This window comes from Pipra filicauda, unplaced genomic scaffold (assembly GCF_003945595.2).
Source record: "Pipra filicauda isolate LSUMZ 115617 unplaced genomic scaffold, ASM394559v2 scaffold75_size2874737_pilon, whole genome shotgun sequence".
Taxonomy (NCBI): Eukaryota; Metazoa; Chordata; class Aves; order Passeriformes; family Pipridae; genus Pipra; species Pipra filicauda.
Genome location: NW_024104931.1, coordinates 1,184,474 through 1,200,240, shown reverse-complemented (window position 1 = coordinate 1,200,240; position 15,767 = coordinate 1,184,474). Strand labels below are relative to the sequence as shown.

The window sequence follows — 15,767 nt, the reverse complement described above, 5'->3', positions numbered from 1 at the left end:
TGTATTTTGTTCTTTATTATGATTTCATTATCTCCATCTTAACAATAATTTATTGAAAGCATATGGAAAGCATTTGTTGATTATATACTTTCAGCCAGATCCTGGAAGATACTGAACACAAATAGTAAGCCATGACAGGAAGTCATGGCTCCCTCAGTACTTCAAAGCAGAGGACATTTAGGTTTACCATGCTTTTTGGCTTATGTTTTTAATTGTTCATACTCAGAAATATAAGAATATGAACCCTGGCAGACACAGACAATACTCTAGAGAACAGTATTTCTGTACCTTGCAAATGCTTGCATTCGCTTCCTTCTACAGAGCCCATCCTTTATTGTTAGGTGATCTGAGCTCCATGCCCACAGAATTTACATTTCCATGGGGACTGACTATTCAGAAGGTATTTCATTGTGTTCCACAGTTCTCAGTACAAAAACTTTCTCTTTTATTAGGATGCTACCATCTTAAGGGACATCATGGGCCACCTCAGCAATGCATCAAAAAAACCCAAAACAAAACATTTAATAACTCAAATCTACTATCAAAAAACCCCCAAGCTTTATACAACAGAATTCAATGCCAGCTTTAATACATTCACCCAGAGCTAGTCTGACTAGCCTCATGCTAAGTGCAAGTCTGCAAATAGAAAATACAAGTTATTTCTAGAGCTTCTATCAATAGTCTCTGGATGTCAGAATGGTAACAGATCACAAGTACAATGCTGGCAATAGTCCACACTCCTTATACTTGTGTTTTGTACTTGCTTTGGATGGAAGGCTGTTACTACCTCTGAAATACCAGTTACAATTACTGTCAGTACTCTATAGCTCTACAGCTTTTCATATTATACTTTACTGTACCTTTCTTCCACTGTAGTAACTAGGCTACTCATCCACCACACTTGCTCTCTCCAGGAAAGAAAAGGAATTTGCATGCTATAGAATGTCTTGCATCAACAGAAACTTACACGCTATTTTTGGAGAAACCAAAGTCATAGAAAAAGGCCTTATAGTAAGAGCGAAAGGTAGGAAAACTCCAGTGCTTGTAAAATCTTCACGGTGTTAACCTGAGATTAGAATAAACTCTTGAGAAATCTTGCAATCTTTTAGAAGATGATTCTATTTCAGGGCTTTGCTCTTTTCCAATTTCATTCTGGGTCTCTACTCTTTTCCAATTTTATTCTGGGCCACTACTAAGAATAGAATATGTGTCACTTAAAAGATAAGGGCCAAGATCCTAAAAGCAATTCAGAAACTATATGCTAACTAGGCACAGAAAATCAAGGGCGAGCTTGATGTTTTCCCAGTAACAAAATTTACCACAAGCATATGCTGCAATTTCTGCACGAGCTATTTTCATAAACACTAAAGGCTTCATGCCCAGGTGTCTCATATTGCTTTAATCCAGCCAAAGTGATGAAGGCACAAGTAAGTGAGTCCAGATCATCGTCTGCCAGGATAGGACTGTTTTGAGCCAAAGCATTACTCGTGGATGCTGCTATGTGGGAGCCTGCAATTAGACAGGAATCCAAGAGTACTCTTAAACCAGAGGCTGGATTGTCCACACGTGGAGGCACATCTTCAGCCAAAAGAGTCTATTTTATCAAGTGAAACTCTTTTAAACACTATCTTCTGCTTACTAATACCATCTCTTCTTGCTCTGCTTCAAGCAACCGTCATTTTCCCCCCACTGTGATCTGTTCCTGTCCAAGTTATGGACTACTCCATAGGCCTTGCAATGCACAGACCCAAACAGACTTAACAGGCACTGTTGATAATGTGTGTGGGCTGAATGGTTCAACAACTGGATTCATATTGCTTTTAATTCTTAAAAAGAATTTTCCTGTAGGACTTGTCAAGTGAAAAAAAAAATTAGGAAAAGCGGAAGTTTTCCACTATTAGACAGGAAGGTCTTCTGCCACTTCACTGCATTCTTCTGACCCCACTTCATCTAAACCAGAAAATCTTACTGTTAACAACATGAAATGTTATGTAGGTAGCCAAGAAAGGAATGAATGTCTGTTCTATATCCACCATCAGAAGGGTATCAACTCTGTTTTGACCTGAATTCAGATTTGCTTTCTCCATAATGCAAGTTCTAACCACCAGTTTTCAAAGCTGAATCACTGAACTTTCTTTAACCTGCCCATGTACTTAAAGAATGTGCAGAAGAAACAGGTAGAGGATGCAAGAGGAATGGCCCCTATCACAATATCAACCTGGTTCATCTCTATATGTATTACTCAGAGATAATACAGCTTACAGCAGCAAGAACACAGGAAGCACCTTCCCATGTCCTGTTGTTATGTACTGCTTGTATTCACTGTCTAAACTGAATGACATGATATTCATTTTCATTAACTTGTTTACCTGGCCTTACTGCTCAAAGATCCTCCCCTTGTAATGAATCTTATCCTTTCAAAATATGAGGAAATGGATAAGTTAAGAAATTTAAAGGACACGTATTAACATGACATACAAGAGATTAGATTCCGAAAGCCTCTAAGCAGAAATAGGGTAGGAGAGCTTCTACCCCAAAACTACAGCTGGAGACAGGAAAGGTTAAACTGAGGTTGACTGTGCACTGTTCAGTTTCCACACAAACTGCTGTCAGTTTGTAATACAGTAATACAGTCTCCCAGGCAGAAGTAGCAGCAATCATATTGTGTGAATAGTCCTGGCAGTCTCTCTCCCTTTCACTGCATCTTCGTTCCCCAGCAGGACAGAAGAGATGCCCTTCATTTCTGAATTCAAAACTTAGAATAGAGAAGTGACACTCGTACTTTCCATTGTTCTGATACACCTCCCCGTGTCTCAGCTGGTCACAGCCAAGTCACACTGGCATATGTCAGCTTGGATGAAGACAACAACCAGTTCTCTATATCAGCAACTACACACCGCTACAGAGCTCACCTTCAACAATAGCACATTTGCCTTCCCTCTGGTTGTACTTTCTCTTGGAGAGGGAGACAGAGCAATCAGAAGGGTGGCAGTAATAGCAGCAGGCAGCCAGGGCAGCACAAAAAGTAAATCAAGGGAGAAATCCTTATTAATTCCTTCAGACTCCAGAACTACTCTCAATCTCCAGACTAACAGTATACTACCTAGAGATATCCCCACTCCCTGCCTCCCTGTCATGCTTCAGTGTGACCTTTGGTATTCAGATACTGACAGGTTACTGCTCTCCTTCCCCTTCTTGTAAGAGTTCATTATAAGCCTAATAAACAAGCTTAAGCTCCACCTTCAATAAACCATCTACTCCACAAGTGACATGCAAGCTTTTTCCCTGCTCACCTAGCAAACTACAAAACACTTCAAAGCTCACATCGGAAAATCCCCAAATCCACCCCACAAAACTTTGGCCCTAATCCACACCACACACTGCCTTAACCCAAAGAACCTACCCTTTTACTGTCACAGTTTCAGGCAGGACATTACCTGAGGGATTGTACACCACTCTTTGCCTTATCTCCAGCATTAGTTCAGGAAATTATTTGACCACAAGACTAAGTTTTGCACGTAATTTTGAAAACATGTAAACTGGATCATTAAATATTTACTCAAGATGTTACATGGTTTTACATGAAGCTTGGTAGCTATGTAATGCTTAGTTGAGGCATCTAGTCAGGGCCTGGGAAAGGAGGAGGAGAAGATAAAAGACCTCAGAGTGGGAAGAAGGAAAGAATAGTTAATCCCTTTTCTCTCAAACAAGTGCTACAAAAATTATAAACTTTTCCATGACTGCACATAGAGTTCCTGCATAAACGCCCTGGAAAGAGTCAGTGTAGTGTTTCTACAAGCATGCTCCACAAATTTTATGCTTGGAGTCACTTTCCCAGTCCCTCGTGTCCCACACACACATTAGACTTTAGCTTCCCTGTTAGTCTATTAGCTGCCACTTTGTTTAGGGAACCCAATTCCCTTACAGTACAGGATGGAAAAAGGAAGTCTAAAGACCATCACAATCCCCTTATCTCCAAATCTCCTACATTAGTATCTTTCACAGCATCCATCTGATACATCAGCTAGCAACTGAGTATGAACAGAAACTAAAGCTTGTAAGGGAATTACTAAACATAAAAAGAAGTTTTGGTGACACCAAAGAGTGGCAGAGTTTCTTTAACTAAAGCTGAATAAAATTATTCAAGCAGTTCTATGTTAAAGAGCAAGATCCAGGAGCAGTTTTACCAGATGTCTACAGGAACAGGAAAAGAGAAGACTTTTTTCCCCCCATTTATCTTTTCACAACAAACTTGCATGTTTCCAACTTATGCATTGCCATAGCAGGATTTTGAACCTATACAGCGTAAGGAAACACCATGAGGGTGACAAAGCATGGTACAGGTTTCTCAGAGAGGTTGTGGCGTCTCCCTCCTTGGAGATATTAAAAAGCCATCTGCACATTGGTTCTGAGCAACCAGACCTAGGTGGCCCTGATTGAGCAAGGGGTTGGATCAGATCCCTTCCAACCTCAGCCACTCTGTGATTCGGTGTTAAACATTCTCTAGTTCAGACTGTCACCAAGAGTTGACCGGCCCTTATGATTTTTAGTACCCTGTCTGTTAAGCACGACAGTAGGGTCATGTAGTTATACATATATATACATACACATATACACATATATAACATACACCCAGTTATGCCTGGGTAAACCAGTCCACTACTCAAAGACTCAAAGAATGGTGGGAGAGAAGGAATAATGTGAGGAATGAAAGATGAGGTGGGGTCTATGGAAGAGATAAAAAAATAATTTGCTAGTTAGTGTTTAGCGACCTTTCCTTCAGAATTTCCTAAAACATGACATCAAGAAGACAGGTTGCTGGAGCTGACAAGGCACACATCTTTTTACTGGATATGCTAGGTCAGTACTATAATTATATCTCTACAAGATACACAAATATGGCTCAAGGAGCCATTTTTCCATTTTTTTTTTAAACAACTCTTTCAACCAGAAAAGCAGTTTTGATCATGCTCAACAAGAGTACCTTGTTCAAAATGAAACTCTTGTACAAGAATCACATCCTATGCCACAGACAAGTGCCTAGTTATCTACCATGGGAATCAGATTTAACAAGGTCATGACTTAAATATGATTTAAAAAAAAATTAAAATACTTATATTGCCCATATATATAAAAATATATATAGTAAGTTTAGTTGCAACTCTCAAACAGTAGCAGACTGAGGCACAACTACCCCATTTTAGAGAAGAAAATTCACGGTAAAAAACACGTATCAGGTAACAGGTGTCTGTGTAAGCAGTAAATTTCTATTAAGAGACATATAGAGATAGACAGATAGATCTTAATTAAAAACTAAGGAAGCAACATCCTGGCTTGATGCACTATCCACTGGCCCAAAGTCCAGCAAGTACATCTAGCAAGTAACACTGCTCCACAGCATCTGTGCAAGGCAATGTCTACTGAAGTGGTTGTAGCCAATCCCAGGTGTCCATGCAGAAATGAGTTACGCTCCCTAAGAAGCAGAGGCCTGTTGGGCAAGGGTTACTGCAAGGGGGATGGGGCTACTGCAGCCAGCTTGGCCAGCTCTGGCCTAAGTGCAGCCTGTGAGGCAATGTGAATTCCTTGGCTCAAAGTGAACACCTGAATTCTTTGGAAACCACAAGAATCCAGCACAAAAAAGGCAAATAGCCCAGAGAGGCCAGTGTTAATTAGGAAGCAAGGCTACCGAAGGAGGGAGTGCCACAAGGCTGAGTGGTGCGAGCTCAGGTGGCAGCATGGCAGCTGGTTGCAGCTGCTGTCTAACCCCAGAGTGAACTCTCGTGTTCCTCTGGAAAATCTCCCCAGTCTGCTGCTCCTTGGGCCCTTTGCAAGAACATTTGGTTTTCAGCTCAGTTTTGCTTTTTTTTTTCCTTTAATCTATTTTTCAGATTCAGTGTAAATCTGAATGAGAAGTTCCTGCTGGGCTAGGACCCTTACAGCTATTCAAGCTCAGAAATAGGGCTGCCTAAACAAGGTAGTTTAGCAAAAAAAGTAGACTATAGAGAAGTCCCCTCCAAACAAGGAGCCATTTCACTATGAATTCCCCACACTAAGTGTCAAGCCCTCATTATGCCTGCAGGTACCAAGCAAGACAGGTCCACCAAGCTCTTTTCTGTCCCATAAGGAAGTACACAGAAGGAAGTTAGACAGGAGAGAGAGTTGACAAAACAGGGAAGGCTCACAAACAGCACAAGCTATTCCTGGCCCTATGTTCTCTTCAGCTGTACTTCAGGCATAAGTCAGGCTTGTTATTCTCTACTTGCATGAACACCCCTCCAAAAACCAGCATCATCCACCAATTCAGCAGCTGGTTCTAAGAGCTGCCTTGGGACTCCCCATAACTGGGCTTGGTGAGTCACCTTCAAAAGCATGTCAAAGTTTATAATTAAGTCTGCAGTTTATTAACAATGTACCTCTTATTCAAAATAGGATACAAAAGGCATGCAATATATTTATTGAAATCACCTGTTTTGGAAGTCTCAAATAAATAAAACTACCTAGATGCACGTATAACCAGATGACTGAATTACACCTTCAGGTAAATCTGGACCAAGCTTGCCAAGATCATTTCATTTTCCAAACCTACACTTTCGATGCAAAGGTCCCAGGTACAATTCTCCAGGCTGTGAATCACAGACGACCAATCTAGATTATATTTGTCCTTTCCAGTGGAAAGTTACTAAATATCTGCCAATTGAACAGCAGCACATTCTGTCTACTTTTTTTTTTTTATGTACTAGAAAAGTGTTCAACACGTTTTTCAATCCAACGGGAGGATCTTAAGTCACCCAGTGCCACAAGAAAAGCTGAAGCTGAATTGTTATACACATCTGGGTACATATCCTTCCCCATCTCCTTCAGAGGAAACTTTTCTCACTCTTCCACATGGAAAATGAAATACAAGGTACAAATGTTGGATCCATAATCCCTCAGCTCTGAAGCCTCAAATTCCACTCTAGATCATGTCATGACACGTCTAGCTGTGCCAAAAGAAACTAGGTCTAATGAAGTATCTAGTCAAACATCACGAATGTGTGTTATACCAAGTCTGTTCCTTTTAAAGATGACTACATCTTACTATTTTCTGATAGCACTCCTTTTCTGATAAGGTCACCAACTTTACTGAAACAGTCAGGTTCCTCTTGGAGTATGCAAAGCATAACACTGGAAGGGAACATGACCTTTCAGACAGACTAAAAAAAAAGAAAAAAAAAATTAAGAGAACAACCCAGAAGGTCACCCTTACTACAGTTCAGAGACTACCTGCCTTCAGAAAGCAAACGCAAAGCATGGAAGTCACCACAGTGCACCAAAAGCACTAGCAGAGGTTGCAAAACCAGATTCCTTTGTTCTGCTGGTGATTTTCACCTTAGATTGCTTCAATATCACCTTTGATTCTAGATCCTGATATTACCTCCCAATTCTCTGCTAAAAATTACTTCTACTCCTAAGCAGTGTAAGTTTTTTTCTTAAACAAAGAATTAAGAACAGCTTCCACTCCAAGGTTAAAACATTTCCCTCTCCATGCACAGCTAAAGTTTTGTCCCAGCTTTAAACCAAAGCATTACATGTGAGCAATAAAAGGGTCTCTCCGAGCACTTAACTTGCAGTCAAATGGAACACAAAAAGGCCAAATAGGAAGCCATAATCCAGTAGCTCCAGGTTCCTTAACTCTCATCAACTGAATCTGCAAATCTAGAGCATGGGGAAAATCCGAATGGCTAAAGCTAAAGATCACTAGTGCCATCTGGAGGCCATACAGAACACCCCACCTGATGTTTTGTCAACCTCTGCTCACCTTGAATGTTGTCCTCCCAAGAGAGCTTGGACAGCACTTGCTGCACGAACACATCAACTCTACAGTCACAGAAGATGGGAAAAGCTTAAGAGTAATTAAAGATACTGGTTGCAATAAGCTTATACCTATCATGTGAAGCCAGTCAACTACAAGGCTGACTGTAGCTGACACTTCAGCTGAAATTACTCAGTGGGCATTGAAGCTTAGTAACAGAACTAGAACTACTCTCCAGAGTCAGGACCTTGGAAGAGAGATAACATCTCATTATTTCCTCTATACCAGTTTCCCAGTTATACTGGTAGAGCTGACTTATACCACAGAATATATTAAGATACCTAATATCCCATTTATTCTCCATATACTATCTACCTCTCACAGAGAGCTGTAAGATGGGATGCAATTTGAAGGAAAGGATAACTACCATTAGTAATACTGTGGTGTCCTGTTCCACTTCCCTTGTATGTCAACACCATGTGCTTCAGATTTGATTATCATTTAAACAAATGGAATCTAAACACACATAAAACTGTTCAGGATTTCAGAATGCTGAAAAGTGATTTGCAAGTATTACTGCCACACGGGATCTTAGCAAGATGGAGAGTCCAAAATTGTTGAGACTGATGCTTCTGGATGGATATCCAGAAAGAAAGTTTAAGTTAATTGCTCAGGGTTGACTACAACACTGTTTCAAGCTCTAGAATTGAATTCTCTGACTGTCAAAAGAACAAAGGAATTCAGCCAGACAGTCTCCAGGTTATCAAGCACAGACTATGGCTCACAAATTATCACAGAATCATAGAATATCCTGAGTTGGAAGGGGCTCACAAGGATCATCAAAACCCAATGCCTGGCCCCACACAGGACAGCCCAAAGACTCACATCATGCACCTGAAAGTGTTGTCCAAATGCTTCTTGAACTCTGGCAGGCTTGGTGCTGTGACCACTTCCCTGGGAAGCCTGTTCCAGTGCCAAACCACCCTCTGGATGAAGAACCTTTTCCTAATATCCAACCTAAACCTCCCCTAAGAACAGATCTAACTGTTGTGTTCAACTCCTTAATGCGTGGGTATAAAAACAGAGCCAGACTTTTCTCAAAGGTGCATAGCAGGACAAGAGACAACAGTCAAACTGCAACAAGGGAAATTCTGGTTAGATATAAAAAACGCAGACACAGTAAGAATGATCAAATGTTGAAACAGGTTGTCAGGAAAACTACAGAAATTCCATTCTTGGAAGATACTAAAAACTTTATTGTATAAGGTTGCAGAGCATGTGCCCAAACTTTGAAGGTCTTAAGAAGGAGGTTGGTCTAAAAAACTCCAGACTTCCCTTTCCACCTAAATAATTTGATGATTGTGTCTTAAGGGATTCACCAGAACTGTCTAATCAGTGTATTTCAGCAAGAAAAATATACTTATTTCCTTCCTCGCTTACTTCCCCAGACCTCTAATATTGGACTGGAATTGTTAAAACAAAAACAAACAAAAAACCCCACATCCCAAACCATACACGGCCCCATTTACACTTCCTCCTTCCCCACCACAAGGAAAACATGTTACTCTACTGTCAGAGATAAAAATGCACACTTATCCTCAGAGTAGAACACTTGTGTTTATACAGATGGATTTTTCCAGACGTAAACTCCTACAACAAGATCAGCAGAACCACCTTTAAGACATTAACGATGGTGCAAATCCTATTTTGAAGGCCTACTATGCACTGCCCATTCTGAGAACATCCTGCCAAAAACTCTTTTTTCCCCTCTCCACTTTCCAAAAACATGCAATATTAGCAATTAACAATTTAATTGCCAATTCTCAAGAGAAAAGTCTTGCATGCCACATATGCTTAAGGCTCCCTTTCTAGAGTGAATATAGTTGTCAAGCTTTCCACTGATGAAGATGAGCTTCTCTGTTCTGCCTCCCTTTAGGGAAACAATCTCTTCACATTATTTTTGAAGGCAGAGGCACATCACAACACACCTGAAGGGTATTCATCTATTTAAAGGGCGATATTTCTTGTGGGATCATTATTAATGTATTCTTTGGGATTCATTATCTGCTTTGGATAAAGATAATTTGGACTGAGTACCTACCCAAGTCAGAACCACGGCAGGCACGAACCCTAGAGATATTCATTCTGAATACATCATATGCGCTTATAAGACAGATACAGCATTACTTAAAACTGTGCAGAAGACAGTCCTAAGGTGCTCTTTTCTCTAACATAACTATACTTAAAACTCTAATCTGTTGGAAATTCAGAGGGGTGATTGCTTCAAATTTATTACTTACAGCACCAAGCCTGTCTGAGCTCAAGACACATTTGTACAACGCTCTCAGGCACGTGGTGCGATTCTCGGGGTGTCCTGCGCGGGGCCAGGAGTCAGGTTTGATGGTCCAATGGGTACCTTCCAAATCAGCATATTCTATGATTCTATAAATATTTAGCTAAACTTCTGTGATGAAGAGAAACAGGTCCTTTTGGTAGATAAGTACTCTTCCTGGGGAATTTTTGGTATCTTTCATGAAAATTAGTATCTTGCAGAGTAAAACCACTGAAGTAGTCTAAACTCACTTACTGGGTACTGCAGAAAATACAAATACTGACTTAGTATTTAGAAGAGTAGTTTAAAGTATTAAAACAATCACCAATACAGCCATCAACAGTTCTCTGACTGTTCTTCTTTTTTAAGATAAATTTGAGAAAGTCTGGATTCCCTTCACCTTGGAGAATGGAGAAGGGGCACAAAGGCACCAATAATCCAAAGAAGTTTCAAGAAGAATCCAGCCTTGAGAATGAACATGCCAATGATGATGTGTTTGGCCATTCAACCTTTAAGAGTTGAAAACTTGCTTTATTTATTACATATGTAATAAAATTCCTCACTCAAGATCTAATAATCTATATAAAGAAAACTGATGGGAAATGGCATGATGAAGTATCATATATATATAAACTCCGCAGAATTCCCTAACTGGCACTTCCCTCATTTACTATTGTTTCAGGGGTACAGATCCAAGACATGTCTGGATCATCAAGTGCAGGTACACTGAAATAGAACAGTCGTCCCCTACCTGGCCAATCCTTCCTCATAGAGATAGATGACAAGTGGATCGTAGGATGTAACCAGAACATAGAGGCGCACATCGAATTTGAAATCTGAAATACAGTTGTCAAGAGTCAGTGACTGCAAACATCTTTCAGACATCATATCCAGTTGAGGAATTTCAACAGACCCTGAGACTAATAAACCATTATCTGCTGCTGACATAGGTGCCTGAAGCTTTCCCAGTTGAAAGGTTTTCAGGTTTTAACGAATTCTCTAGTTACATTTTTCTGGTACTAGTCAAAGTTAGACCACTCAGTTATTCAACTAAATTACTGTAAACGTTAAAGAGATCCTCAGATGCAAGTTGGGGGAAGAGAGAAAAGCAATTCCTAAGCACACTCACCATCTATGAGCAGGGGGTTGTTGATGTAACGAGAAACCAGGATGTTGTCTTCCACAACAATCTGGCTTGGCTGCAGAGGAACAGAGAATTCAAAAGTGAAAAAACAGGAGGCTTAAGGAATAAGATGACAACTAGACCAAACTCATCATTTTTTCCAGTCTTGCCCTCCTAAAGCCACCCTATACCAATCACTACATCTGGAGAGGGAAGAAATAAAAACAAAATGAAAAAACTTAACAGTCAGTCACAACATATTTAAGGTAATTAAAACCCACCCATTGAATCTTCCAGTGTAATGTTCCTTAGAGTAGAATACAGATTTAGCAGCCACATGGCAATGATGTAAAATAAGCAGGAAAAAAGACATATCTAAGAAGTGATTGTTATTCTGTTTGCTCCTCAAGGGTTAACCAAACACATAAAGGAGGGGTTTAGAAGACACTGGAAGGAGCATGTAGCTACAGTTGGTAAGGAAGTCACAAGTGAAGAAAATGATTCCTCCTTTATAACAAATCCTGGGCTGGTATCCAACCTTCTTGCCTACATGAATAAATACTGTCTACAGAGGCTCAGTTCAGGGCTCCTGTGCCAGGAAGAAGCTACCCTTTAGGCTCAGAACAGAAAGCTCTAACTATGACAAACATACATTGCAATGTCATGGGATCTGTTGAAAAGGCTTTTACTTTTTGCTGTAGGCAAGCCTTTCTTGGGATCAGTTTTAACTAGTCGTACAAACAATTTCTTGTACATTTTCTTGTCTTCAGTTTGCAAAAGAGCCAAGATAACCACATGATTCTGCCTTTATCCAATTTTGCATGTGTTCAGCCACAACACCAGCATCATGAGCAGGAAACCTAAGCATATAAAGTGCATTTATACAGTGTGAGGGAACAAGCTAAACTTCCCTCAGCACATTACACAAAAGTGACATCCTGTTCTATTATGGATCAGAGAAATGCAAAGGTTTGTTATTTTGTTAGTGGAGGAGGGTCGCTTTTAAAAACTTTCATGATGAGATTCTAGAAGACACTCCTTTAATGGCATCACACTGAAGGAAACTGGCTTGTGGGCTAAACTAGCTGAAGTGTTTCTGGAACAGAGATAATACACAAAGGGATATTGGTCCCAGAAGGGTCTTTTCCCCAGGTCATGGTGAACTGCCATTGAGCCTGAGCTCATTCCTCCCTTTCAAGCAAAGAAAACTGAGTGCAGCTCTGGAAATACTTACCTCATACACTTGGCGAATTGCTCCCTTATTTTATGGGAAATGATCCAAGTAGAGAACAGATGAGGCAGCATGACCCCTTCAGTGCAGGGAAGGCTAAGGGGCTTTGAATGAGTGGGGGAAAAAAAAGGACTCAACAGTCAGTTTCACTGCTGAGAATATTTATTAGAATCCCCTCGTGTATTTGGCTCCTTTTCAGATGTGTTTGTTACCTATGACAACCTAACTCCCTGCAAAGCCCAATAAGAGCAGAAGACAATATAACCAGCATATTAGTTCAAAGAACTACCCTCATTACACCTCAGGAAGGGCACACTGGCCTTTAGATAACAGCTTTAAGACTGACATACTTCCTACTGTATAAGGTTTCCTTTTAACTAGTCTTTTTCATGGGAAAGAGGGAGACAAGGGGTCTGTTTGAGGACTGTTCAGGTCCTCAGGGAAACAACTAAGGAGAGAGTTCTAGAAATCTTCCCAAGGCCAGCCTACTGTCAGCCACAAGGAGAGCATGAAGCAGCACAGCTTCCCAAACTCTCTCAGGGAGTATAAACTTACTCCTAATAAGCTAAGACTTGAAGGTAGATTGCAAGATAAGCACAGCGTACAAAGAAATAGACTGCTTTTGGTTACACAGCACAGGTCCAGGTAGGCTTTGCCAGCTGCTCAGGGCTGTTGAACTGCTTACCAACATATGCTTGAAATTCAGAGTAGGGACAGTGTTTGGTTATGTTGGCCTGGAAGCCAACATAGTTTTGAACACAGCGTTACCGAAGAGCATTCCTTTTGCTGAACACTTACATTGTTTATCAGGTAAACACCTCGACCCCTGGAAGAGGCCACGGGCTTCACTATCCATGGTCCTCTGTCCTTAGAATAGGTATCTGGTTAAAGAAAAACAGCACAAGTCTGAAATATCTTCCATTTTGCTTATTTGCAGAGAAACAAGAATCAAGAATGTTGCCTATATTCCTAAGCCCTAAGTCTCCTTTTGGCACTTCTCTCTTCAGTTCTCCCGGACATTAGTCAAGGATATTGTGAAGCTGATCATCAACAACCCTGTGCACATAAAACTCGATTTTGGAGCTTGGCCCACATCAGCTTCTTGAGGACTTACACAGGCACAGAGCAAGCAGCAGAAAGAAATCATGTGGGCTTTTTCCATTGTCTTTCCAGTTTTCTTTAATTTTGTCACCTTAAACGCTGGCATAATCAAAAGGCTAGGATATTAAAAGTAATTCCCTTTCCCTCACCCAGTTATTTTGCTTTAGGTCTGGGCATCACTAGCCATTCACTTACTACAGAAGTCCTGGTACTCTGTCGGGAGGATAAAGGTCTGAGGTAAGATATGGAATGTCTTGAATCCATGGGCCAGCTGCATACGAGTGACATTCCTGTACAGTCTGTCCTTTCGTGTCAGTTCATACGACCTGAAGTCCCAAAAAAAGAGACTGTATCTATTTTTTTTTCCCCAACGTTACAGCAACTCTTTATCCTAGATATTAAAGTATCTTAGATATTAAAGCCCTATAAGTTGTCTAAACCCTAACCTGCAACACTCAGTAGTTTTACTGTCCTATCACTGTATTAATATCATTTGTAGCACTTCTTGAAATTCCCAAGACAGACTGAAACACAGCAAACTGTTGGAAGGCTGGTTGCAAACCTTAAAATGGGACATATGACTATCTGTAACTGAAAACCCAAAGTCCCAAATACTTTACTTACACCATCAAATAAAGAAAATAAAATTAAAAATCCAATAAATCCAATATTTGGGCTACAGACAAGCACTTCAACTCAAACACTATCTCCCCAAAACCCCAAAGACCATTTAGAATGAAGACAGCATGTGGCACAGGCCCAGTATGCTGGGACGTTATCATGTATACTCTATTTTTTAAGGTATCTATATTCAAAGTTTTGCAAATCATCACAGAGATATTCAGCAAAACATGATATCAAGGCCTTACCTAGGGAAATGATTGACTTTCTGAATATCTGTAAGGGAACGCAGCAAGTAGGGCTTCAAGTGTGATCCTGTCCACATGAGATTATAATCAGTGCTATTAGGGTGAACCTAAAAAACAACATAAACACACATACAAAACCACAGAACTAATGAAAAGCAACAGCACTGGTCCTTAGGTCTATGAGACCAAAGTAGTTCTAGTTTAAGACCATCTCCTCTACGCATCTCTAATATAAGAGTAACTCCAGCCAAACTCCTGCCCTAAGCTATTTCCGTCCTGGGAAATAACCGTGTCATATTTTTCTAAACAAACTTGTGAGTTTGTTCTTTTTGTAAACTATTTAAACCCAATTTTTAAAGCGTTTTATATCTCTTCAGGAAACTTGTGAGACCAATTCCTTAATCTGGTGTTATTCAGAAAAAAATCCACCCTAAACACACGTCTCAAACTGTCATTAGGGGCATACAGGAGACTTTTTAGAGAAAGATAGGTGATGGAAGAGAAATGTGGAACTCTACACCAATACTTCTGTGACCTTGTAAAGGCTGAGAGATTAATTCCTTCAGATCTTTCCAAGGGTATGAGATGAGGCTTTAAAAGCAAAAAGATTAAAAACACATTACCAAAACTTCATCATCCCTTTTTCCTCTAATTTTGCAGGCTTAAGACTAAAGGGTACTCCTTTGAGAGTGCAGAATCATGACATATTTTCAGTCTGACCGTCAGAGTACTTTAAAAAGAAAAAAAAAAAATAAAAATTCTCGAGGGGGTCCACAGCAGCTTCCTGGTTCTAACCCTGCAGAGTAAAAAAAAAAAAAAAAAGCCAACCCACAAACAAAACACAAAAAACCCCCAGAATAACATCATTGTCATCATCACCTCCCAGCCCAGCACATAACCAGATGAGAAGTTCATGGTACTCACCTCATGGAACCCATGGGCAGTCAGAATGCTTCGAACCAGCCGGCTGTCTGTTCGCACTATCTTGTAGGACATGTGGTAGCGCTCTGTTAAGAGGCAACGAGACATGATATTAGAGTCTACACCTAGAATAATAAACCAAAGTTACTCATGTTACCAAAGAAGAGAAAAGGACTCAGCATAGTACAACTGCATTTAATTCACAGAGAGTAACAGCACATAACAGGGAAAGGGTGATAGGAAATGCCTATCCATCTCTTGGAGCATTAACTCCAATGATGTCATTGAACTAACTTATCCTTAGTTATAAAATAGTTGCACCACTGAACCCTACTGTATCAAAAGAAAGCACAGGACATCCTAACAAATACACGAAGTATTTTTTTAAAACATCCCTG

The 15,767-nt window shown here is 40.2% G+C and overlaps 1 protein-coding gene across 14 annotated transcripts in view; it reads right to left on the bottom strand.

Annotated features, from left to right (window-relative positions):
• The window catches only part of TTLL5 (tubulin tyrosine ligase like 5), a 137,777-nt gene that overhangs the window by 115,934 nt on the left and 6,076 nt on the right, over window positions 1-15,767 (bottom strand). For all 14 annotated transcript variants that reach the window (XR_005566592.1, XR_003540519.2, XR_003540520.2 and 11 more), the window contains 6 exons: window positions 15,373-15,455; window positions 14,449-14,555; window positions 13,775-13,905; window positions 13,277-13,359; window positions 11,254-11,323; window positions 10,876-10,960 (listed from right to left, as the gene is read on the bottom strand). Coding sequence is in view for 11 of the 14 variants with exons in the window: in XM_039389687.1 (XP_039245621.1) it covers window positions 10,876-10,960; window positions 11,254-11,323; window positions 13,277-13,359; window positions 13,775-13,905; window positions 14,449-14,555; window positions 15,373-15,455 (559 nt within the window). In the remaining 3 variants the exon portion in view is untranslated. The remainder of the gene's footprint in view (window positions 1-10,875; window positions 10,961-11,253; window positions 11,324-13,276; window positions 13,360-13,774; window positions 13,906-14,448; window positions 14,556-15,372; window positions 15,456-15,767) is intronic.